The 26728-nt window shown below is 36.8% G+C and overlaps 1 protein-coding gene across 2 annotated transcripts in view; it reads left to right on the top strand.

The window, feature by feature from the left end:
• USH2A (usherin) overlaps positions 1–26728 on the top strand; it is a 763828-nt gene that overhangs the window by 651541 nt on the left and 85559 nt on the right. For both annotated transcript variants that reach the window (XM_032289234.1, XM_032289233.1), the window contains exons 58-60: positions 2799–2957; positions 4525–4687; positions 17104–17458. In XM_032289234.1, coding sequence (XP_032145125.1) covers positions 2799–2957; positions 4525–4687; positions 17104–17458 — 677 coding nt within the window. The remainder of the gene's footprint in view (positions 1–2798; positions 2958–4524; positions 4688–17103; positions 17459–26728) is intronic.

Genomic DNA, 26728 nt, shown 5'->3' with positions numbered 1-26728 from the left:
AAGAAACTCCTATTACCACCAAGCAGTGGTAAAAAACAATCACAAACAGGGCAAGCTCGTGGGAGGCTTTTGTACAGCATTATTTATCGTTATGCATCTATATGATTATCACAGTCTTTATGAATCTTTACAATCATTTGTATTCATTCATTCATTTTCTGACATACTTGTTCCATTTTGGTTTTGAGACGACCAAAGCCTAACCAGGCAGCTAAGGGTCATTCCATCACAGGGCACACACACACATACACACACATACACTCACTCAGACTAGAACCATTAAGATGCACCAGTTAATTTAATGGGAACATCTTTAGGATATAGGAGAAAACCAGAGTACCCATTTAAAAAACCCATGCAGACATGGGGAGAACGTGTAAATTTCATACAGACAGTGGCTCTAGCTGGGAATCAATTTTTTTTCTCATCAATGTTAATGAAACAATGTTGAATGAAACAACATTATCCGAGGACCTATGGTACTATGTTTGTTCCTATCTTTGAATATACTTTGACATGAGCCCACAAACCTCCACGACATGCGTATTTCAGGTTGGGATGCTTGGTCTGCAGAACTTTAAATTTCCACCTATAATCTGCTTGTTTCATCAGTAATGATTCTTATCCATCATTTGTTTCCTTGCTTCTGAACTGTCTCCAAGAACTGCTCTGCCTTGCTGCGCATGTTTTCTCAAACCTATCTTGTCATTTTTCTCCCAGTTTTCCTACTCTAAGACCTCATTGTCAAGAAAGAGCATAAGTACAACGGAATAAGCTTTGGTATCAGATGGGCCGAAGTTCAAGTCCTAGTTTCTCCAATTAGTGTGCAATCTGGAAGTTGTTTAACTTATCTGAGCTTTGGTCTTCTCATCTTAGAAAAAAAAAGTAATAATATTTACCATCCAGTATTGTCCTGAGGGTTCGTTCATTCATTCATTCAATCAACTAACATTTACTAAGCTGCTACTTTGTGCCAAAATCTAGGCCCTGGCACAAGACATTGGAGAGAACAAAGTCCTGACTTATAGGGTTGATATTCTAGTGGTATTAAATGAGATAATGCATGCTCCTTGGCATAACGCAGGAATGCAATGAAACGACTGTTCTTGTTTGTACTACCTCTGTAAGCATTGTAAAAGCTTTCAAACTGATTGGTTGCTCTATGTCTTGCCTCTCATGTTTTTAATCCACTATTCACCTGCCAGCAGTGTTACCATTCTAAAATATAGGTTGACTCTGATTTTCTTGTTTACATCTGCAAAGTCTCCTTGTTGCTGATTATGTATAAAGCCCATTTTTCTCGAAGAAATCATTGATAAAGTGTAGTAGTCACGTGAGTTTGGGAGTGAAGTAGGTAGGATCCCCTCTAAGAGTCTTATTCTAAGATGTCCAGCTTAGGAAAATGGGAAGATGGTATTATGCCTAACTGTAAGAGGAAACCTAGGAAAAGACAGGTTTGGGAGTGGAAAATATGGCTAGTTCTGTTTTAGACTTGCTGAGATTGTGGAATATCCATGTAGAAATACCTAATAGGCTGTTGAAAATACAAAGCTATAATACAGGAAAGATAGAAAACTAGAGATAAGAGTTTAGGAATCAGTGATAGAGTGTTAGTAGCTTAAGCTACTAGGATAAATGTACCGGGTAGTTTAGCCATGATGTTCTAAATTTAAAATAAACATTCTCAGTCTGGATTGCCAAATTTAGCACGATCTAGCACCTTTCCTGAGGAAGCAATTGATTAGTCATTCCTAAGACAATAAATATCTCCTTCAGACACTTCTTTTTCATCTATCCTACACAAAATCCTGAGCATTTTTGGTTTGTACTAGCTTTTCCACTTTTTAAATATAGAGGCCACATCTATAAAAAAGGAAAACCACATTTCATTCTTTAGACCTCATCTCTCTTAGGTCATTGAGTCCTGTGCTTTCTCAGCAATGTTATCTGCAGATTCCACTGTTTCTAGAGTAAGGATAGAATTCTGTAGGTACTGCAAAGGTAAATAACTAATCTCATAAATGTTATAAACTCTCCGACCAAGGAGAAAAGTTAATAGAAAACTCCATTATATTCTTCTTTCAAAACTCATATCCTCCCCTTAAAAAAGTATTCGTGTTGTTCATGACCAATGAAACATAACAAGCATTTAATTATATAAATAGACTTTGAAGAGGCTAAACTAACAAGATCTACTTTCTTTAGAAAGCAATGATGAAAAATGACAATTGTTAAACCTAAATTTTCTGTGTTTAGGGCCATATGTCTCACTGACAGTGAACTGTCCTGATTCAATAATTAATGCACAGGAATCCCCTAGGTAGACCAGGATTTGGATATTTTATGGGCCATTATGTCAAGGATTCCATGTCAGACAGGATGCATATACAATGCTCTACAGAAAAATTATTGTCACAAGCAAAATCAGTGTTGTTTTTTATGAACTTAAGAGAAAGTAAACCTAGAAGAAATATGACAGCATAATTGCCTCATATGTTCTAAGTGAAATGTGCCTTCATTTTTATTCACCAGTAGAGTATATCTTTGAATAGAACTACTATACTTTTAAAAACAGATTATGCACATTTCTTACATTTGAAATACAGTCTAATATTTTCCAACCTAAGTTTTATACAGCTTTTAATTGCTATATTAAGAAATAATTTACTTTTCAATTATGAAATTTTAAATATGCATTGTTGTTAATGGACAATCATTTGTTGACCATTCTGTAAAATATATATATATATTTTACAGACATATATACTTTCTCTCTCTCTTTCTCTCTCTCTTTAAAGGGATCCTCATCCCCAATATTCCTGTGGAGTACAATGTCTTACTCAATGATGGAAGTGTAGCACCTCTGGCTTTTCCTGTTGGTCATCATCAATCTACCCTCCTGGAAAATTTGGCTCCATTCACACAGTATGAGATAAGGATACAAGCATGTCAAAATGGTGAAAGTCTTTCAGACACTTGGCCTGGGCTTTTATGAAAAACTATTTCATTAAAAAATTTCATTAAAAAGGAATAGATTCTCAGTCCAAATGCAAAGACTAACATTTCATTCCTTATTTGTAGTGGACTGTTTACCCAGAAAAATCACAGTCTGGCATCAAGTGAAGCATTATGCATTTCTGCACATTAAATCATGAATATTTAAATATATTAAAATGGTGGTTTTGCAAAGTCTTGTTTTATAAGGCCCTTTGAAAGAAAAACACCTAGCTCACATAAAGGAGTCTTTGGCAATATAAAACGAGTATTCCAAAAATTTCATAAAAACGTATTTACCTTGGTTTTGTTCAAATTTTATCCAGGAGGAGGAAGTGAGAAGTTATTTAAGAGTTGAATTAAACCCCAATGAATCCTACCTATTTTACAGTGCTTCCTTGAACCCTATTTTATATACATAAACTATCACCTTGTGTTTCATGGCTTAGGCTGTGGTCAGTGAAATTATCATGTATCTGTGCTGTGTTAAGGAAAGCGGCCCCATTCCCTTTATCTCGCCAAATGGATAAATAGCTAAACGTAAGCTGAGACTTAGGAGGGGAGGACAGGGAATCAAGAGAGCTACACATTATTTTATTTATCTCTATTTTAAATTAAATATAAACATTAACAGGTATAGATATTATATATATTATATAATGTATAACATGTAGTATATGGTGTATATATTATATGTTATATAACATATAACACCCATTTGCTACATTAGCATACAAAACATTTTCCTTCACCTTAAATAAATTTACAAATCTTATACCCAATGTGTAGTAGAAACTCTTATATTAAATGTCCTAAGGAATTTCTGCTTCCAAATGGTGCTGGTTCTTGTGGAGCTGGTTAGAATTATAAGTCTGCAATTTTGCTATGCTGAACTCATATCAGAAATTGGTAGTCAGTTTGTCCACTTTTCTCTAAAATATGGACCATAGCATTTTTGTTTGAGGGATATTATTTTTACTGATCTGGTTTTCACCTGATAAACATGAAAATAATTTTACATTAACATATTCTTGATTTAAGTACAAAGCCAACTTCTGCATCTTCATATCCCTGAAACTGTGCAATGGAGGTACAATATCCTTCAGACAAATTGTTGATTTCTGTGTGTTTGAATAATGTTCATTAGTTTAAAAATTGGCAAAAAATAAAATAGTATTAAAAGCATGCAAGATGTGCATGTCACACATACACTTGTGAAATTCAAGTACATTATCATTTTCTGGTTAGGATGACTGAAATAAATCAGAGAAACTTGAGTTCAGACAAGAATATACATTATTGTTTATGCCTTTATAAATATGTGGTTAATTAATGGGTTTTCCAAAAATGATTTTCTATTTAAATGTTCAAATCCCACGAAGATTTATAATAACATCTAAAACACATATACAACTATATATGCAAGAGCACAGGTAAAAATTATTTTTATGATCTCATTGCCCTTCTGTATGCATATGTAGCTCTTTTTCTTGCTTGAAAAATTACTAATGACCTTGATTTCTTTTCAAGGAGGCTGTGGAGTTAGCAGTAGGATGTTTTTCAAAACACCTGAAGCAGCCCCAATGGATCTTAATTCTCCCGTTCTTAAGGCACTGGGCTCAGTTTGCATAGAGATTACATGGATGCCACCTAAAAAACCAAATGGAATCATCATCAACTACTTTATTTACAGGTAAGCTTGGCTGTTACTATAATTATAGTTATTTAAGAATGTGTACTACTCCAGCATTGAAAAATCAAGTACATTTTATGTTGAATGGGAATTCATGTTTTTTTGTATGTAACACCTACCAGTGGAAACTAAGACTGATGCTCAAACTTTTACAAATTAACCAAGGAAGAAAATCACAACTACTATGTAACATTTTTTAGTAAGATCTCCTTGAAAACTGAGACTTTATAGCCCATGTAGACTTATATTTGGTGAAAGGGTAGAACAGTTCTCTAAAACAGGAGTTCATAAACCCCAGGCCACAGAATCGGTGGCCTGTTAGGAAATGGGCCACATAGCAGGAGGTGAGTGGCTGGTGAGCAGGCATAACCACCTGAACTCCACATCCTGTCAGATTGGTGGTGGCATTAGATTCTCATAGGAGTGCAAACACTATTGTGTACTGCACATGTGGGGGATCTAGGTTGTGCATTCCTTATCAGAATCTAATGCCTGATGATCTGAGGTGGAACAATTTCATCTTGAAACCATCCCCCCAAACTGCACTGCCCAGTGTATGGTAAAATTGTCTTCCACAAAACCAATCCCTGGTGACAAAAAGGTTGCAGACCACTGCTTAAGCAGCCCATGGACCAAGAAAACATGGTCTTTCCAGAGAGGAAACCAGATAGAAGATAAGAATTCTAATATTTCTCATTATTTATAATATAGAGATTAAAAAGATCTCTCTCTTCCTCCAAAGATGATGCTTTTCATATGCAGAAAAAGGGACTTTCCACTCCAATTTTCCTTCTGTTTTAATGAGGCTCCACTCCACTAGTTAGATGGTATTATAGCAGCTTGTTCCATGTGCAGAATTTATTAAGTGTACCTACCTAAAATAAAGAAAAGAAGGAATAGAGAAGAGAGAGATTGAAGAAAGAGATGGACAGATTAAGAGAGAGAGAAAAAAAATAGTGGAAGAGACATAGACCATGAACATTTTTCTTTGAAGGATATTTTGCTCTCTGATCTGGTCTTCACCTGATCAACATGAACACTGCTTTAAATTAATGTATTCTTTAAATAAATAATGAATGAGGAGGAGGAGGAGGAGCAGGCAAAGAGAGTGAGGGAGAGATGTAGGGAGGAACAGAAGGGAAAGAATAGAGAAAGTGATGGGGAGGTGGGCAGAAAGCATAATGCAAGGAACCAAGGGGACAAATAATCTGTCAGCTGATAGCTTGCTACTTAACACAGAAAACACAATCACCTTTCTTCTTTCTTCTCTGATCATCATCTCTATCCTCATCTCCCCGGCACCTCCACCTCTTCAACATCCTTTGTTAGTCTCCCTACCCCTCAGGCCTTCTGTTATTCGGTCCTATGCCCTGAAAACTTAGTGAAACTTACTTAGGCTCCTCTTATAACTTTAGATATTGAAATCTTTTGATTCAGATCAGTCTTCAGTGATGAGCTAAGGGCTTATAGAAAAGAAATTATGAAAAGAGAAAGTATTATTGCATTTCTGGTTATGTAAATGACATCACCAAAAATGAGCTAGCCAAATTTCTTCTCAGCAAACATTAATTTGAAGAATAATATTTCTGATTCAAATACACATGAACAGGTAAAATGGCTAATGTGAATTTGCATTTTACGCTAAGCACATTAGTGCAGGCTCTAAAATGCCCACCCTCTTCAGATAGTTTTCTTTCATCTACTTAATGCTAATTGCATGAGAAAAGCACATCAAATTCCTATTCAGAATAAAGGGAAATAAAGTATCTGTTATAGACCAGGATGTGGCTTCACTCTGTTGGTTTTGTAAATAAAGCTCGTGATTACAGTGACTATTCCATGGCAGCTATAGAAAGGGAAAACAGGAAATATAATGCAGAAAGCCCGCTTCAATGAAAAATACTGTAAATTGAATTTGACAGCATTTGATGGCATCTGATTATTCTAGTCACAGCCAAACAATGATATAAAGAGTAATATGAAACAGAATGTGTTACTGCCTAGCAGACTCAAAAGCAATAAACCTTCCTCCAATGTGACACAATCACTTCACAATCATAATTGTAGCCTGTTTGATACCTCTGAGTACAGCAGAAGGGCACTGACTGACATAGATACATTTTGTTTTTTATTTAAAGTGAAATGAAAATGGCGCACTGGGGCTCCAGATACAATCGTTATATTCACCTACATAGGCATGAATCACTTGGCAGTTATTTCAGCTGAAGTTTAAATGTGCTTAGACAACAACAATATCAAATTTTTCTTAGATAGCTGCAAAAAAAAAAAATCAGAAATTTGTAAGGACAGAAATAGAATGGAGACACATAGTTCTTTTTCATTCTGAGACTACATAGAGCCCTTTATGTAGTTATAGCCACCAGCCTGCAGTATTTCTGAGGAGGTTATGGCATGCAATTTCAGCTTCATCACTGGCCTTCTCTTTCTTCTATCGCCACCAAAGGAAGTACATTTAGCTCAAACCAAAGATGGGGTTTGGCCTATGCAGATATTTTTATTAACTTATAGGAAGCCCACTTGTAAATATCATTTGAAAATGCTTGTCACTCTCTTCTCATCAAGCTCCAGAATCATTTTCTCTTCTGTAACTGTCCTTTATTGTTTAAATATTTCCTCTAGATATTATCCTATTAAAAAGTATCTGACAGAAGTATCTTCTGTCTTTATCCTATTAATAAAGACAGAAGATGTTTATGACTTCAAAAACAAAACAAAATAACCTAAATATTATCCTATTACACAGTTTCTGCCCTGATAAATGTAGATGTTTATAATTTCAAAAACAAAATAATCTAGTAAGAACAAACTATTAATGTGATTCCCTCTGCTTAGTTTATCTGTTAATTTAAGCTACTTGGTTGACCATATATAAGTCACACACAAAAAAACATTTGCTACAAAAGTTTGTTGTAAAGAATAGAGACCAACATTTAAGTTAGTGTTTTGCTGCCTGTTTCTTGACCAACTTTAGACAAGACTATCTTGGACATCTACTTCCTCCTCTCAATGAGATTGGCTTGCATAATAATGATTCTTCAGTAGTCCCCCTTTATTTTATATCTGTAACCTTGCAAATGGCAAAAATCTCATCACTTCCTTCTACAAAATCCACCAAACACATTAAATTGAGACTTTACAAAACACGTAATAAAATTGTCTCCTCCCACTAGGAGCTTTCATTTTAAGAGAAACCAAATTTCACGGGGATCATCATTCTCATGAGCTTTCTCTTGATTTAATCAATGTATATTGAAGGACAAAACTACATACAAATACCCTGTAACCACTGTAAAAATAGAAACAAATGATGGCACTTCTTTCTGAATATTTAGTAAGATTTTAAAAGATAAAATCTGAAATAGTTTTGAAGAATGTATGATATGAAAGGATATTCAAAGCAGGAAAGTGAAAACAATTTATAAAATGGATAATTAAACTGATTGAATTAACTAAGAAAAGACAAGCATTGAATCAAAGGCAAAGGAATTTTGATATAATTCAATTTGTATTGGGTGGAAAGATGGATATAGTTATGAATATTTACATAGATAGGTACAGACAGACAGAATTCAGACAGACATCCACCTACCTATCCATGCATGTACATATCTACTGAGGGAGACGCAAAGCTCTATGAGTCCTAAGCCCTTTCACCAATGATTTTCACTACAGTGAGAGATATAAGATAAACTAAATAAACAAACAAAAAAGTAAAAGATATAGCAAAAAACAGAAATATTTACCAGAAAATTTAGAGAAGAATTATCTGTCTAGAATATTCATGGAACACTTCATCAAGTTGATGTTGTTGAGACTAGGCCTTACAAAATAAAGATGTAATGACAATTTAAATTGTAAGAGAAATACATTTGTTGGAAAAAAATGTTTTAACAGTACAGAAGAGTACTAAGATTATTATTCATTCTTATGATTTACTCATGGCATACATAATTTCACTAATAGAATTAAAACTATTAATTTTAATATATTAATGTTTTCTATTTATATTTTCTTCTTCATAAAAGAATTATATTGTCCATATTGTTCTGAAATTTTCTTTGGGCATTTGATTACACACACGCGTGCACGTGCACACACACACACACACCAAATTTCATGACTCATCAATATTCTGTTATATGGGTGTGTATTAGTATTAGTCAGTACCCTGATGATGGCAAGATGGGTGATTTTCAAGTTTTCATTACTACAGTGGTTCTCTAATAAACATTCTTACAGTAAGTATACAGAGAATTATTCTTAGTACTAGAAGTACTAGGTCAACTTTTTGTGCATTTAAAATTGTTAGAGATTCCTAAGTTGTCTTTCAAATATCATATGTAAGAATTTCTGATTCTGAAAGCTCCTTTTAATACAGGATCAGTCTTCCAAATCTGTAAGCTCAATATTTTAATTGGCACATTTTTATTGTTTTAGTTCAAGTTTTGATCATTGTAAGTAAGATTATTTATTCACTTAAAGTATTTATTTTCTATTTAAGAGGATTGTATATAATATATTATAAATTCTTAGACTATTTTCCTATTGGATTGTTTCTTATTAATTTATCTGTATTCTTTCCACATTAAGGAAAGTCTCCCTTTAGTGATTATATTTAAAATAACATATTTTATTATTATTCCAGCATTTTAATGGCTCTACTTCTTATTTCTAAATATAGAATTAATTTTGTTATAAGAAATTAGATAAGAATTCATTTTCTTAAAAAATGCTAACTAGTTTGTCAACATTATTTCATAATCCACTGATTTGAAATGCCACTCATACAAAATTCCCATGTGCATCAGGTCCGTTTTAGGACTTTGTATTCTGTTTCAGTTGTGGTAAAAAGGAATTTTAGCAAGCAGGGCCTGATGGTGAAGACATCTTAAGTGAATAAAATCAATAGAATAAGCAAAATTTCCAACGCATAAGCATAGGATTCAAGGAATGGTCAGGTTTGACTGGAGTCTTTGCTATTTGTAGGGGACATTTAGAAGGTCAGCTTAATAATAGATTTTGGATCTAAGGAGTTTAAGGTTTTTATTCAGAGGCAATGTGAGCTGCTGAAGGTTTACGGGGTAAATAGAGAAGCAATGTCATATAGTGGAAAGAACATGGGATTTGTAATCAGAAAATATGGCTTCCAGGTCCTGGCTCTGACACTTAATAGTTATGTGACCTTAAACAAGTCACTGTGTTCCCTAATTTTCCATTTTTATGTGAAGTAAAGATAGTGAATATAGAAGATAATTAGCCTCTTGGAATTCTTCAAGAATTAAATAATATATGTGAAATAATAACAACATATGTGAAATAATACGTTACATGTGAAACATGATAAAAATAGAAAGTTATCCTAGCTATGTTGTCCAGAGCCATGCTTTAGAAAGATGAACCTATTTGGCAGTTGTAGATGTACATTCAAAGTCAAGGAAAGAGGTTCATGGTAATAAAAGAAGAGGCTTGCATAACAGTATGCCTGGTAGGATTCTGTTTTTCTTTAAATATATGGCATATTTTTTACATATATATGTATATTAAAAATGTCTGGAATGTTAAACACCAAAATAATGCTAGCAGTGCTTATCTCCAAATGACAGGCTATGAGTGATTCTTTTAAATACTTCTGCTTTTGTTCCTCTGTGTTTTCCTATTAATTTTTACAATCAATATATTATATTGTCTCTTAAAGACAAAATAATAAATTTTGTGAGCACAGATGAAAATCTATCATCAGTCTCTTTCCAATTTTCCTATTTCCTTCTTAGGGTGAACATCACCATCACTTTCTGTAATAATCAGTCTGATCAAGAGAAAGGAACCACATTACTTACTTTAACAGAAGAAAGTTAATATAAATAATTAGTAAGTAGTTATAAATTTGTTAACTAGGTATCTAAAAGCATAAAAAGAGAACTCTACAATATCATAGAGGTGGCAACTACAGGAAACATCTAGCACCTTTAGAACTGAGGGAACAAAGAGGAGTTGTTGGAATTATTAAAATGTAAAGGCTTAGAGAAGGGTCCCTGTGAAGCTTGGACCCAGACAGCTGAAGAGGGCCACCTGCCACTCGTGGAGTTGTCTGGAGAAGGAAGCATGAAATTAAATTGGTTTTCCAAGTGTTGGAAAAATTGCACACTGCAATTACCTACTCCCAAGATATTTTTTATTCCAACACAACAACAGCCTAATACAGAAAATTGGTACCAGGAGTAGGGTATTGCTATAAAGATACCTGAAAATGTGGAAGTGGCTTTGGAGCTGGATAATGGGCAGAGGTCGAAGAGTTTGGAAGGCTCAGAAGAAGACAGGAAGGTGAGGGAAAGTTTGGAACTTCTTAGAGACTGGCTAAATGGTTCTGACCAAAATGCTGGTAGACATGTGGACAGGGAAGACCAGGCTAATAAGGTCTGAAATGCAAATAAAAAAGTTATTGGGAACTAAATTAAATGTTCCCCTTGTTGTGGCCTACCAAAGAACTAGGCTCCATTTCATCCATGCCCCAGGGATCTGTGAAAGTTAGAACTTAACAGTGATAACCTAAGGTACTGGTAGAAGAAATTTCTAAGCAATAAAACATTCAAAACTTTGCCTGGCTGTTTCTAACAGGCTACAATCAGATATTGGAGCAAATAAATGACTCAAAGTTGGAATTTTTATTTAAAAAGGAAACAGAGAGCAAAAGTTCAGAAAATTTTGCAGCCTGGCCCTGTGGTAGAGAAAGAATCCAAGCAGACTGTGAAGTGACCGCTTACAAGAGAGACTAGCATGTCTATAAGGGAACCAAGTGTTAATATCTAAGATAATAGGGAAAAGGCCTAGAAGCCATTTCAGAGGTCTTCCAGGTAGCACCTCTCATCACAGGACCAGAGGCCTAGGATGAAAGAATGGTTTTGAGGGTGAGGCCCAGAGCCCTGCTTCCCTGTGCAGGCTTCTGAACAGTTCCCCACATCCTGGCTACTCTTGTTGCAGCTGCACCTCAGAGGGCCTCAGCTACATCTCAGGTCACTGCTTCAGAGGGCATGTGCCAACAGCCTTGGTAGCCACTATGGTGGTGTTAAGTTGGCAGGTGCACAGAATGCAAGCATGAAGGAGGCTTGGCAGCTTCCCCCTAGATTTCAGAGGATGTATGAGAAAGCCTGGGTGACCAGGCAGAAGCCTGCCACAGGGGTGGAGCCCTCACAGAGAAACTCTACTAGGGAAGTGCAGAGGGCAAGTGTGGTGTTGAAGCCACCATACAGAGTCTCTACTGCACTGCCCTAGTAGACCTTCTCACTAGGTCCCAGATAGCATGGACAGCTTGTATTTTTGAAAAGCCATAGGCACTCCATTTCAGTGTGTGAGAACAGCCACAGGGGCTGCACTCTGCAAAGCCACAGGGGTGAATCTACCCAAAGCCTTAGGAGCCTAGTGCTTGCAGCAGTGTGCACTGGAGTGGGACATGGAGTTAATAGAGATTATGTTGGAGCTTTAAGTTTTAATGCCTGTCCTACCAGGTCTCAGACTTGTGTCAGGCCTATAGCCCCTTTCTTTTAGCCAATTTCTCCCTTTTGCAATGAGAATGTTTACCTAATATCCGTATCCACATTGTATCTTGGAAGTAAATTGCTTGTTTTGACTCTACAGCCTTATAGGTGAAAGGAGATGAGTCCAGATGAGATTTTTGACTTGGTACTTGAGACTTGGGACTTTTGAGTTAATGCTGCAATTGGTTAAGACTTTGAGGAACTATTGGAAGAACAGGATTTCATTTTGAAATGTGAGAAAGAGATGAGATTTAGGAGGTCAATGGTGAAATAATATAGTTTGGATGTTTGTCCTCTCTAAATCTCATGCTAAAAACAGATTCCCAATGTTGCAGATGGGGCCACTCCCTTATGATTTGTTTAGCACCATGCCCTTGGTTATAAGTGAGTTCTTGCTCAGTTTGTTCATGGGAGATCTGGTTGTTTAAATGTCTAGGACTTCCCCCAACCCTTCTCTCTTGCTTCTGCTCTCTGCATGTGATGCCCTTGCTCTTTCTTCACCTTCCACTATAATTGTAAGCTTCCTGAGGCTCTCATAAGCAGTTGCCAGCATCCTGCTTTCTGTACACCCTGCAGAACTGTGAGCCAGTTAAATCCCTGATCTTTATAAATTAGCCTACCTCAAGTATTTTTTGTAGCAATGCAAAAGTGGCCTAATACAAATTTTAAAAAGAGCACATAGAAGGAGATGATAACTCTGTTGGAGAGAAAAGCAAGGAAAAGACTGTCTGGAAAAAGTGATATGGGGTTATAATTTTAAAAGATTAGTTGGAGTTAGCCTATAGAATAAAAGAGAATAGAAAAGAGGATGGGGAGGGGTATTGCCAAACAGAAAATTAGCAGATACCAAAGCCATGGAACCATGAGACACAATGGAATATAAGAAACTATCATCAAGCATTTGATAACTGGAATATAAAGGGGACTAGAAATTTCAGATAGGTGAGTCCTTTTGAGAATCAGTAGATGAAGGATAATCGTAGGCCATTTTGCATGGTAAATCTCTAAAGAATTTTTAAATGGACTAAGTCTTAAAATGTTTGGAAAGTCTGTGATATCTCTTCCCTCAACAACGGTGTCTATTCATACCAAAAAGCTTGATGATTCAACCTTCACAAAGCATTTTGTAAATCACTTGTGTTTCCATTTGTCCTTTCAGCAGTCTAGTTCAGCATCTGCATTTATTCTTATGTGAACTGTTGGGATGACCTCCTTGTTCAATGCCAGATGTATTTTCCTAAAGCTTTGCACATCATATCCATGATAACTTCATTCAGATCATGCATTACATTTTACCCAGTAATTTTATGTTTTAATTTTATATGAATTTTCAGAGGTTTCTTATACACTATGAGGTTATTAACTGTACTTTACAAAATGAAATAAAAACTAGAGGACACTGACAGGCAGGTTCACCCAAGGTCACTGAACTAAGTGACAGATGCCAGGACCTCCAACCTATCTCCTCTGACTACAGATGCTTCTGATTATTTAGTTAAATTCATAATATTTTTAATATCTTCATCAAATGGGCCTGACAATTTCATAACCTTAAAATTGTTATGGCGCATTGGGTTCCAGGATTTTGTTTTAATTGCTTTTAAAAACAAGCAGTGACAATTGCTGGAAGGGAGAGAAAGAGTAAGGAGTTCCAGAAAACATTCTACAATGAGACCGCAGAAGTGTGAATGTCTTTAAAAATAGTTTTCCTAGTTTTTTATACTTATTTTTGTTTTCCTCTTAGTGTTAGGCAATATTAAATTAACTCTAGTTGGAAAATTCCTTCCTGAAGTATCTTTCAAATGAGCTTGAGCAAAGAATAACCATTTGGCTATTCAGAGAGAGCTGAAATGTGATTTCTCTAAACACAGGCTACTCAGGAGGAAACACTTCCAGTTAAATGAACAGGTGAAGCCTAAATCTTAAATAGATTAGGAAAAATTGTGGTCTACTCAACTACTTCTGCTCAAAATGTATTCAGACATAAAGAGATTCTGTTTTTTAGCAGCACAGATGGGACATTTACCTCTCCATGGTATTAATTTTTTTAAGAATTCAATAGTGATAAGAAACACTTTAACCAAGCTACACCTTTTAATTCTTTTGGTGGTTAAACTTGAAGCTAACATGATACTCAATCTTTTAAATAGTATATATATTTAAAACCCACACTTTTAGGCAAAATTTTTAAGAATGTCAGCTTTATAGAAACCATGACTTCATCTCAATTTGGGAATTCATGAGAGTTTAATAAAAATTAATTGAATGGTCATGGAAAGGCTGAAGCTAGACAACATAGAAAATGTTACTTCCCCATAGACCATCATAGGTTTATTTGCTATATTGTGTTCCTAGCAAATACCTTTTTAAAAATCACTGAGAGGAGTCCTTGGCTATGAGCCCTGTGGTTCTCATTAGAATGGATCTCTCCCAATGACACACCTGGTACCTGATATCTGCAGCAAGTACAAAGGCCAAACCCTGCAAACCTACACTGAGTGCAGAATCTGGTCCATGCATGGTAGCGAGCAATAATGAGGTGGGCTGCCGAACCATCATTGCAGGTCATTGAGGGTTATCTATGAAGCCTCTATAGCTTCCAGCAGGAAGCTTGTCATTGCTCATACTTAGGTCATCATGATTTATCAACTTGAGGATCATCAAATTCCCAAAGCCAATGATTTTACATACCCCGCCTTTTTATGAAAGGTACTGTCATTTACTTTGTCTTAATAACCCTTTACGTTTTGATGGAGCCGGTTAATCTGATATGGCAGCATGTGAATTTTTCAGCATCTGAAGAGTGTGTTAATTAAATACTCCTAACAGCCTGGAAAATATTGATGTAGCCATCACTCTCTTCTCAACTAGAGAGAGGGCTGTAGGAGGAGGGTCCATGTCTTGGTTACATTCTTCTCCAACCTAGAATACTGCCTTGATAGGAAATAAAAGCTGATGGAGAAGAGGCAAAGATACAGAAGTCATGGAATTACATACCTTTTAGCCTTTCACTTGAAAAAACAATAATGAATACTTACTGGGCTCAGATGCTGGGAATACAGAGATATACCAACCACAATTCCTCTAGAACTTTGCTTTCTATCAAACCTGCATCATGATTTTACATCTGGATGGGAAAAGAACTGTTCCAAATGAAGTATCAGATATATAGGGCCACCTCAACAACTGACCATTCCACTTTAATGCTGTATATATTTAATACCGAACGAGTATGCATCTGGCCCTAGTTTTGATATCAACATAAATCTAAAGATTAGCCTAAACAATTTTATTCTCAGACAGTTGAAAGAATTTTGAGAGTATACTCTGCATTTTACTAGGTTTTTTACATATGATATCATGTTATTTTCCTCAATTTGCACATAGCTTCATCTCCTCTATCAGCTACTTATTCCTTTAGGTAAGGAGCATGTTCATCTTTTACCTTTGCTCCTAATACAATGACAGGCATATAAAAGTATTTAATAGAGATTTGTTGACGTATAACAACAATAAATGTATTTTTTTAAGTGGTCTTGCCGGGCCTGGTGGCTCACACCTGTAATCCCAGTACTTTGGGAGGCCAAATAGGGTGGATCACCTGAGGTCAGGAGTTCAAGACTAGCCTGACCAATATGGAGAAACCCTGTCTTTCTACTAAAAATACAAAATTAGCTGGGCATGGTGGTGCATGCCTGTAATCCCAGCTACTAGGGAGGTTGAGGCAGGAGAATCACTTGAACCTGGGAGGTAGAGGTTGTGGTGAGCCAAAACTATACCATTGCACTCCAGCCTGGGCAACAAGAGTGAAACTCTATCTCAAAAAAAAAAAAAAAAGATCTTGATATATAAGAAAAGATTGTCCATACTTTGAGAGTTTATGGTTTAAATCAAAGAAAATTCAAATGAAGTAAATGGCATCTAAGAAGTGAATTTAAAATACTTTTTACACATTCTGGGAACAAATGCAAGAGCATTGTGCTTTGCGAGAGAAAATAGGAACTGTGGGCTTCCCTTCATAATACTTCATCTTCCAGTATGCAAGCCTGGGCTTTTTCACACAGCAATTGTATGGTCCTAAGAGCAGCAAAAGAATCAGCCTCAATACGCAAACACTTTTGAAACTGCTGCAATCATCATATTTGCTATTGTCCCATTAGCCAAAAAAAGTCCTATAGCTAAGCTCAGAGTGAGTCTGGGAACAAAAGGCGTAGATACAGGGAGGTGAACACACTGGGACCCCAGCTGCAATCCATTTACCATAGAAGGTAGGATTCCCAATAATATCAGCCTCTAATAATTCTATATCCTGTGGTCCCAGTTGTGCAAAAAATAAAACCCCAATATAACTGCATGCATATATGCGTGCACACACACACACACACACACACAAACTAGAAAATATATCAGAATGCATTAATAGTGCTTAATATGTGCTTCTATATTTTTAAAGTGTTTAAATATGTTTGCTTTCTTGTATTGCATGTGTATTTTGTTATTCAGCAAAAACATCTGGAAGGCAATAAAATGTGGTTATGGATGAGGTTTCACCTTTTGTGCTTTTTACATTTCTTCTGTATTTTCCATGTTTTCTGTAAAGCATGTGCACTCTTTTATAATCAGTCAAATTCGTGTGTGTGTGTGTGTGTGTGTGTGTGTGTGTGTGAACTACACTTAAAAAATAATATTGAGTTAGGCCGCTGGTGTACTTCTCTGTCTGGTCTTTCTTTTATTATGACACCAGAAGGAAACAGTTGAAAAGTTGAGTTGATAACAAAGTCTAAAAAACAATTTTTACTCCATCTACAAACTGTGTTTTGAAGTGTGCAGCTGTCACTGATTGCCTGCTTGGTTTCCTTTCAGACGCCTTGCTGGCATTGAAGAGGAGTCTCTTTTATTTGCCTGGTCAGAAGGAGCCCTTGAATTTACGGATGAAGGAGGCACCCTGAGACCTTTCACGCTCTATGAATATCGGGTCAGTGCCCGTAACTCCAGGGGTTTGGTGGAGAGTCCGTGGTCATCAACACGAACTCTGGAAGCCCCACCTCAAGATTTTCCAGCTCCTTGGGCTCAAGCCACCAGTGCTCATTCAGTTCTGTTGAACTGGACAAAGCCAGAATCTCCCAATGGCATTATCTCCCATTACCGTGTACTCTACCAGGAAAGACCCGACAATCCAGCATTTCACAGCCCTACCGTGCATGCTTTCACAGTGACGGTAAGACCCTTGAAAAAATTACACACACTCAGATTGTCTGATTAATATGTTGAAATTAATTTCCTTATCCAACTTCTCATTTTTTTTCACTTAGGGCTTAAATACATGAAAATCTTTCACATGTGAAAAGTTGCAATGCAGTCACGGGGGATAAGATACTGAACTGAGTATGAGGAGTATTGGGGACCAGTTCGTAGGCACGACTCATTTTGATTACCTCAAAACAAACAAATTTTATTTATTCATAAAATTGATTTCCATTTTCCATATTTAGTAAATGGGAATAATTTTTTTTGAGACAGGGTCTCATTCTGTCACCCAGGCTGGAGTACAGTGGCGTGATCTCAGGTCACCACAGCCTCTGTCTCCTGGGTTCAAGCAATTCCACTGCTTCAGCCTCCCAAGCAGCTGGGATTACAGGTGCCCACCACTGCCCAACTAATTTTTGTGTTTTTAGTAGAGACAGGATTTCACTATGTTGGCCAGGCTAGTCTCAAACTCTTGACCTCAAGTGATCCGACTGCCTCAGCCTCCCAAAGTGCTGGGATTAGAGGCATGAGCCACCACACCTGGCCTAAATGGGAATAATTTAATGTTTCTTGATTTGCATTTTCCATATCTACTAAATGGGAATAATGTAATGCTATTCTCCATACCTCATAGAGATGAGATTCAGATGAAAATAGATAGAATATTTAATTTTCTACTTCCTCAACAAGCTAGTAACATATAGCTATATATATGTATGTGTATATATGTGTGTGTATGTGTGTGATATATATTTTTATATTTATTTATTTATATTTATATTTTATATTTATTTATATTTTTATATTTATATAAATATATCACACAAAGTTGCATGCACTATAGCTTACTGGTGACTTTTTTTTAAGGATTGGCCGCCTCTGGCCCATAAAACAACTTAAGGGGAAAAAAAAGAGAAGCGGTTGAGTACAGCCTGTAATGTCCACTACACTGGAACTCAGATCCCAAACTCCACTGTCTACTAGCTTTAAACCACAATGCAAGAGAGAATAATATCACATAGCAAGTGTTAGGCAAGAAACGCTCTAGGAGATCAGCTCTCAAACTGAAGATGCTTCATGGATAAGAGTCAGTTTTGTGGTCTTAGGAGTTAAATACAAATATGTGCCAAGACCTTATTAAATATGGAAAACCCTCAATAAGAACAAATGAACAGACAAAGCGTTATTTTTAAAAAAGTATGTTTCTATGCTTTAAATCCTGGAAGGCCAATTTACATGAAGGTATCTTATAGGGAATAACATTTATCAAAATATTTAAATAACGGTGAGCAAATATATTTTCATAAAACTTCAGAAGAGCCTTTCTTAAATTAATAGTTTAAAGTACAATGTTTTCCCACTGTCCTTGTGTTTAAATTTCTCATATGACTAAAAAATAAGCAATATATAAATGAAAGGATAATTGTCTTCATTTTTATCTGTTTCAGAATTAGTACTACATTTTATTAGACAGTAAATTATCTTTATATACTAGAGTCTTTCCTATTACATCTTCTAGTTCCTATATGATAAGCACTAGAAGCACTGTTCTTAAGTGTAAAAGATCTTTTTGAGTGGATATGTGATCCAGGAGGAAATTGGTTACTTCTCCCCATGTCCTTCAAACTCATGTTCTAAACTTTCACCCTTAAAGTCAAATGTTTATGAATATCCTACCCTTGTTAATAGCTTCTGAATGAGGCACCTTAATTTAAATAAGCTTTTATTGAAGGTACAAAGATTGCAATGGTTAAACCTCTGATCTTTTAAAATACAACTTTCAGAGGTATGAGCCTAATCGTTTAGTCCCCCAAAACAGTTCTATTGGAATTCCCTTGTGGAATACCCTATAAGTCATGCCCTCATACCCAGCTTCATTTTAAAACACAAGCTTTAAAGTATATGATGAATCTATGAACTCTATTCTTTATTTAATCTTCTAGGCTCTGTTTTTATCATACTAAAACACTCCTGAAAAAGAGGCAAGCCTATGGCCCCAAGCTTTAAGCTGCACAGAGCTCTTTGCACATAGGCCCTCCCTGACGTGGCTTTCATTTTGACAGTTCAGTACTGGTGTACTCCTCTATTTTTCCAAAGATTTTTTTTTCTTGCAATGCTGAATAGAATAGCCAGAATAATTTTTTTATACAAACAATACTTCTGCATCCTATTTTTGAATGTGTATGCATATATTTAAAGTGGCCTCCCAAAATCTAAATCTTTGGCTCTAAGAATTCCAAGAGAAGGCTTCATTAGATTCAACAAGAAAGGTCCCATCTGATCTTTTCAAGCAAACAAGGACATCTTCCACAAAGCAATCTGGGCAAGTGTTCAGACCTTCAGGCCACTGGACCATGTTTTCAGGGCATCAGGGCTGCTATGACTCTTTATGATCTGACACCTTTGAGAGAGATCACCAGGAAAATAAACTAGTGTTTTTGTGTTTCACTTATTCCCACAGCCCCTGTGTAGGAGATTGTGCTCAATATTTTTGTTTAAAAGATATGTAGGCCAGGTGCGGTGGCTCACACCTATAACCCCAGCACTTTGGGAGGCTGAGGCAGGCAGATCACAAGGTCAGGAATTTGAGACCAGCCTGGCCAATATGTTGAAACCCTGTATCTACTAAAAATACTATTTTTAGTATTTTTGCTCTTTGGGAGGCTGAGGCAGGAGAATTGCATGAACCCAGGAGGCTGAGGTTGCAATGAGCCAAGATGGTGCCACTGCACTCCAGCCTGGGCAACAGAGCATGACTCCATCCTGAAAAAAATAAAAGAGATTCTATCAGTTATCCAATGTTCTGTACTCCTCACCATCACAGAAAAAAATGTATCTCTTAACTCAGACAAATCATTCCTCCTATAATCTAACTCTTTTTTTGTTCAGAGCAGCATGACATCTATATACTAGCACAATGGGCCTTCAGGGTCGAACAAATTATTGACAATTCAATCTGATTTGGCAAACAGTCATTGAGTACTATATTCAATATGTCAGTATGCAATACCAAACTTAACTATGTGTTGAACTCTGCTATGAGACTTGGCCCTTGAGCAGAGCAGAGACTGTGAGGAAAAATAAGTGATCAGTTCTGAGGTGCAGGCTATTACTGTTGGGCATTTTGGATTTCTAAGCTTCTTGCTGCTGAGTTTCTGCTACCCATGTTTAGAAAACTCCATTTTATTTTTATATAAATTTAATGGGTGCAAGTGAAGTTTTGTTACATGGATATATTGTGTAGCAAAGTTTTGTTACCTGGATATATGGTGTAGTGAAGTCTGGACTTTTAGTTAACCATCGCACAAATAACATACATGGTACCCGTCAAGTAATTTCTCATCCCTCACCCCACTCCCTCCCTCCCACGCTTCCGAGTCTCCAATGTCTATTATTCCACACCCTATGTCCACGTGTATACATTATGTAGTCCCACTTATAAGTGAGAACATATGGTATTTGACTTTCTGTGTGAGTTATTTCACTGAGGATAATGGCCTCTAGTTCGATACATGTTGCTGCAAAAGACATGATTTCATTCTTTTTTATGGCTGAGTAGTAGTCTACGGTATATATACATATATATGTATATATATATCTCACATTATATATATATAATGTCTCTAAAGAGAGATTCTTGGGTTCTCTTTAGACCAATACCTTCCATTATTGAAAACAGGCTTTAGTTAGAATGTGAGATGTATGTATATCTTGCATTCTATATATATTCATATATATATTACATTCCACAGTATATCAAATTATTCCCATTTAGTAGATATGGAAAATGGAAATGGAAATCAAGATATATATGTGTGTGTGTGTGTGTGTGTGTGTGTGTATGTGTGTGTGTGTGTGTGGGTATGTGTGTGTGTGTATATATATATATATATATAAAATGTTCTCTTTATCCAGTCATCCACTGATGAACACTTAGGTTGAAATTCAATATCTTTGCTATTGTGAATAGTGCTGTCATAAACATACGAGTGGAGGTATCTTTTTCAATATAATGACTTACTTTCCTTTGGGTAGATGCCCAGTAGTGAGATTGCTGGAACGAATGGTAATTCTACTTTTAGTTCTTTGAGAAATCTCTATATTGTTGTTCATTGGGGTTGTAGAAGACGACTCCATTTTAAATTGCTTTCCAAGTACCTTCCCAGATCTACTTACTGTTTATCTAATTTCTGCACCCGCTAAACAACTTTACTGGCTTCTTTCCTTTCTGTGCCTGCGGTATGAAATTTTTCAAGATTTTGTTTATTGGCCACTCTGGCTAAAATTCTTCAGGGCAAAGGAACTACAGTGCCTTCTCCATTAATGAGGCACAGAGTCCATTCCCACCATTGCAGGAGTGCAGTTCAATCCACAGCTTCGCAAGAGGTAATGCTAATGCAATTAGCATTAGCTCATGCATTAGTCCCTTGTTTATTAAGATTTCATCTCTGCACAAGGGGCCACCAATAAATTGCCCATGTTGTGGTGCCATCCCTAGCTTGCCCCAAGGTCCCCCAAGAGTTGTTTATAAACAGGTAGATGTTGTTGAGAGAGCCACATAAAACAGGTGCAATGGAGGCATGAATTCTGCTTGTGGTGGCAGTGAATGGAGAACTGGCAGTGGGGGCCCTCCATGGGGGTGAGAAGCGTATGTGTTGGCAGGAATAGCAGCAGCGGCAGCAGCAGCAGAGGCAGCAGGAGCAGAGAAATGGAAAGAGTGTGGGTTTTAATGCATCACTAGCTGCTCTCCCAGCCTCATGAAAAGTTTCACCTCCCTACTCATCTCTATGTAGGACTTTCCTAAGGGAGAGAGAGGGAGATCAAGATTTTTGGAGTCTCCTTGTACCAATACCTTCCGTTATGGAAAACAGGCTTTAGTTAGAAGGCCTTAAACGCTCTTCCCAATTAGCTCTGTGATGAATTGTGTGGTGTCAGGAAAGAAACTGTATTTAGCCTTGCTTGGCATGCAGGAGTTCCATGGTGGTATTTACAGGGAACACTCCTGGCAAGGTTGGCGATATTGCTACCACCATTTGGGTTTGTTTGCTTTTTCTCACTGGCACCTGCCATTGTGCTGGCAGAAATAAATCTGAGAATTTGGGATTTTAAAGGCAAAGGTGGTTTACCTATTATCTGTGCTCCAAGTATATCCTTACTTGTTCCACGGGGTTATAAAACATCAAGCCCAGATCATACGTTTGCCCAGAAACGGTACTTCACTCTGTGTAGAATCAAGCATAAGGTGCTGAGAAATAAGTGTTATATAGGTCACTAAAAATTGGCTTCCAATCTGGGAATAAAATCCAGAATTACTCACTCTAGTTTCTAGATTCTAGTTGCCAAGCTTCTTTTCCTAATGTCAAGGGGAGGTAGTCAAAATTTCCTCAAGTGGTTGTTTTATATATCATTACCATTAAGTAGATACGTGGCAAAAAATAACAATAATAATAATAAAATAATTCACAATTGTCATGTTATGAAGAGTTTGTGAGTAAACTGAGAACATTTATTTTTAATCCCATTTTCATTTTGGCTTAGATAACATAAAATATTACTGCTCTTTACATATGATCTTAAATTAGCTGCAGCTCTTTTAAACTTGATGATCTTAGCCTTTTCTCCCCAGACCCACATATTAGACAACAGAAACACTCTGGGAGGCATAGCTTTCTAAAAGGACTCCTTTGGTGACTATCTTTCTAATGTGAAGAAAAATTTGGTAATAAAAATAATTATCATATCTCCTGTGTCGGTTCTATAAACTGAGATTTTCACATTTTATAATAAGAAATAACTGTATCATTCTTTTATTTAAAAGATACAAAACATGGATGAGTAACTGTCATACAAAATAATGAATATTTGTTGGCATAACCCTTTTTTTTAAGAGATGGACTCTTGCTCTGTCATGCAGACTACAGTGCAGTGGCACCATCATAGCTCACTGTAGCCTTGACATCCTGCACTCAAGTGATCCTCCCGCCTCAGCCTCCCAAGTAGCTGGGACTACAGGTGCATGACACCATGTAATTTTTTAAATTTTTTGTAGAGATGGTGTCTCACTAAGTTACCCCGGCTGGTTTCAAATTCCAGACCTCAAGAGATCCTCCCACTGCGATGTCCCAAAGTGTTGGAATTACAGTCTTGAGCCACTGTCCATGGCAAAACCTTTTAGTTGTAATGATATTTTTGGTTTAATATTCACTTTTCATTCACTAGCCTTACATAATCTTTAGCCGTTTTGTCTAATTTATTCCTGAAAGTCATAAATACATATCGAGAATTGACCCTTTGCTCAATATTGTTGGGGATGAAAACCATGTGAGTCTTTTTGAATTTTATATAATTAATTCTTTGAAAGAGCTATATTTATCTCCAACCTCTTTATCCCAGCAAACTCCATCAGCACTCCCTTGCTCACAAATCAATAACATCTAAGGCAGGTCCCATGGTTTTCCAGTCACTTCTGTGACAAAGACCAATGCAACTAGCGATCAAGACTTATTTCAGGTGTTTTTTAAAAAAAACTCCAGTCTAGGCTGGGCGCTGTGGCTCATACCTGTAATCTCAGCACTTTGGGAGGCTGAACTGGTCAGATTACCTGAGGTCAGAAGTTCAAGACCAGCCTGGTCACTGGTCAATGTGGTGAAATCCTATCTCCAGTTAAAATACCAAAATTAACCGTGCATGGCAGCTGGTACCTGTAATCCCAGCTAATCGTGATGCTGAGGCAGGAAAATTGTTGAACCTGGGAGGTGGAGGCTGCAGTGAGCCGAGACCACACCATTGCGCTCCAGTCTGGGTGACAGAGCAAGACTCTGTCTTAAAACAAACAAACAAAAAAAGTACAGTCTAAATTGAAATCTGATTGGTGTTTAAGGATCTACAGTGGGGGAAAGAGGGCATGGTCATTTTCCTCTTTCTTCAGTTCCCCCTTTTTTCTCTTATTTATTTCCCCAGGATCATGGCATGAAAAGAAAGAATTAGACAAAAAGTAAAGAGCTTTACTCAACAATATTGCTCTAATTAATCTTCTATTAATTTTGAGGGGGCAGATGCCTCATGGCATGTTCTTTGTGGGTTACACAGGGGTCCCCATAGGAAATTCCATGCCTCATAGTTCCCTGTTGCAGGCAATACACTCTCTAGCTAATATCTTACACCCCTATTTGTTATTGTCCAAGAAGTACACCTTACAACTTTTTTGGCCTCTGAGGGCCCCTCTCCCAAGCAGGCAACCAATATAAAGTCCTACCATGTTGACAAAATTCATTCCTTTCTTGGCACCCACTGGGACTGCAGAAAACTTTGGTTCTACCAAATAATGAAGGTGTAGCTTGTCCAGTACTATATTCTCTATTTGACCTACCATGCTGGATGAGACCTAGCCAGTCTCCCAACTTTGGAATTCATTGACTAAGATACAGTATTAGCTTCAGTGTTAGGCTATTATCCCAAAACTCTGGGATCACTTAAGGAATTCAGAAGACTTTTTCCACCTTAGTCATTGCATCAAAATTGTCCTACGAGTTTCATCAGTGCAATAGGAAGTCTCTTGCCAAGAGCAGACTGTTCATCTCACTTTTCTTGCAAAACCCCCAATTTCTTCAAGTGTTTCTCTCGGACATTCCTTGTATGCCTTGAAAGGGAGCATGGAGAAATCCCATTCCCTCCCTGAAGTGGGAAGGATATAACCAAAGCCTCTTTCTTCTCCACTGAATCCCCTTCCTTTTTTTTCATGAACTTGGATCTTCTCATATCGGTTATCTACATAGATCTTCATAGGAAGATGAAGCTTGAAGTCTGTTTTTTTCCATACGTCCTGCAGTGATATGTCTAGCTGTTCCAGTAGAGTTACTTACCACCTGTTTTTCTAAAGTATACTCATTATTCTTCAATACAGTCCTATTTCACATCCTGTTACATAACTCAATGGCCCTACCATCTTTCTAGTTGGCCAAACCAGATCATTTTTGAGTCCTCCCTCTTCTTTTCTTCCATATCAATCCTTCACTAAGTGCTATTGATTCTATTTCCAGACCATAGGTTAAATTTTTCCACTTGAAGACCACATTAGACTGTTCACACATGTTAATCCCTCCTCCTGGAATGACAGCTCATGCTCCTATAATTCATCTGTCCTCCTTCTTACTCATCAAGGCTGAACTAAAATGTTACTTATCTCATAGGGCTGCTTCAATGACTAATAAATTAATGCATATGCAAAGTACCATAAATGGCAATATAAATAGACTATAAACCTTTAGCAGTCTTTCTTTTTGAAATAACAGAGACCGGAATAAATTAGCAGTTGTATATAAGGTTCTGGTGTGTATAGGCAACTGTACTAATTTGGTCATGAGTGAAAAACCTTATGTTTTATACATTTTAAGTGTTCCTTGCCTTGCAATAAAATTCTGAGCTTGCAAATTTAAATGTTTCTTGATACTATGCTGTCAATTTCCATGTAATTTTCCAAATACTGGATTAGGTTCTATTTCCTTTCTAAACTGCCTGGAGCAAGAACATGCTTTTTTTTTTTTTTTTTTTTTTTTTGTCTCCTGAGGTTTATGACAGTCTTATCTTATCCCTGGCTCCCCTGCCCCAATAACATCACATGCCTGCCACTCTAAAAGCCCTCCTTAGGATATTTCCACCTTATATGTAGCTCTGTTTACCTGCCATCACACTCTTAGGACCTTCCCTTTTCCTTAGATCTAGGATTGTATCAGCAGAACATGATGAGGTCATTTAGTCACACACACACACACACACACACACACGCACGCACACACACGCACACACAAACACTTCTTAAATCACACAAATAGCTTCTGCCAAATTGGCATTTACCTACTTCCCCTTTGCCAAATAATAGTTTATCAGTACATGTGGGACGGTTGGTGGGGATTATTTGACCTGTGGGTCAGTATGTTGCTATTTACTGGCCTTTAACCAACTTATAAGGAAACCCTTTTTAGACACCTAAGAATCCCGTGGAGCCTTGTCAAAAATGTACCTGAAAGTAAAATCAACTAGTCCACATACTAATAGGCCCCGGCCATAAATTCAGAATATATGCCACTTAGCAGAGACAGCAAGCTGTAAATGGCAGTGAAGGGCAGAAGTTAATTGAACTACTCTGCTCTTGTCACAAATGGAAAGTAGCCACTACCTCAGACAAGATGGCTACCCCTGAAGTACCCTATTACAGCCAAGAGATCATATCCTTAGCTCTGCA

The sequence above is a fragment of the Sapajus apella genome, unplaced genomic scaffold (assembly GCF_009761245.1).
Source record: "Sapajus apella isolate SASKATOON/1434 unplaced genomic scaffold, GSC_monkey_1.0 scaffold22, whole genome shotgun sequence".
NCBI classification, from domain to species: Eukaryota; Metazoa; Chordata; class Mammalia; order Primates; family Cebidae; genus Sapajus; species Sapajus apella.
The sequence above is the reverse complement of the archived record's forward strand: the minus strand, read 5'-3'. Positions and strand labels throughout refer to the sequence as shown.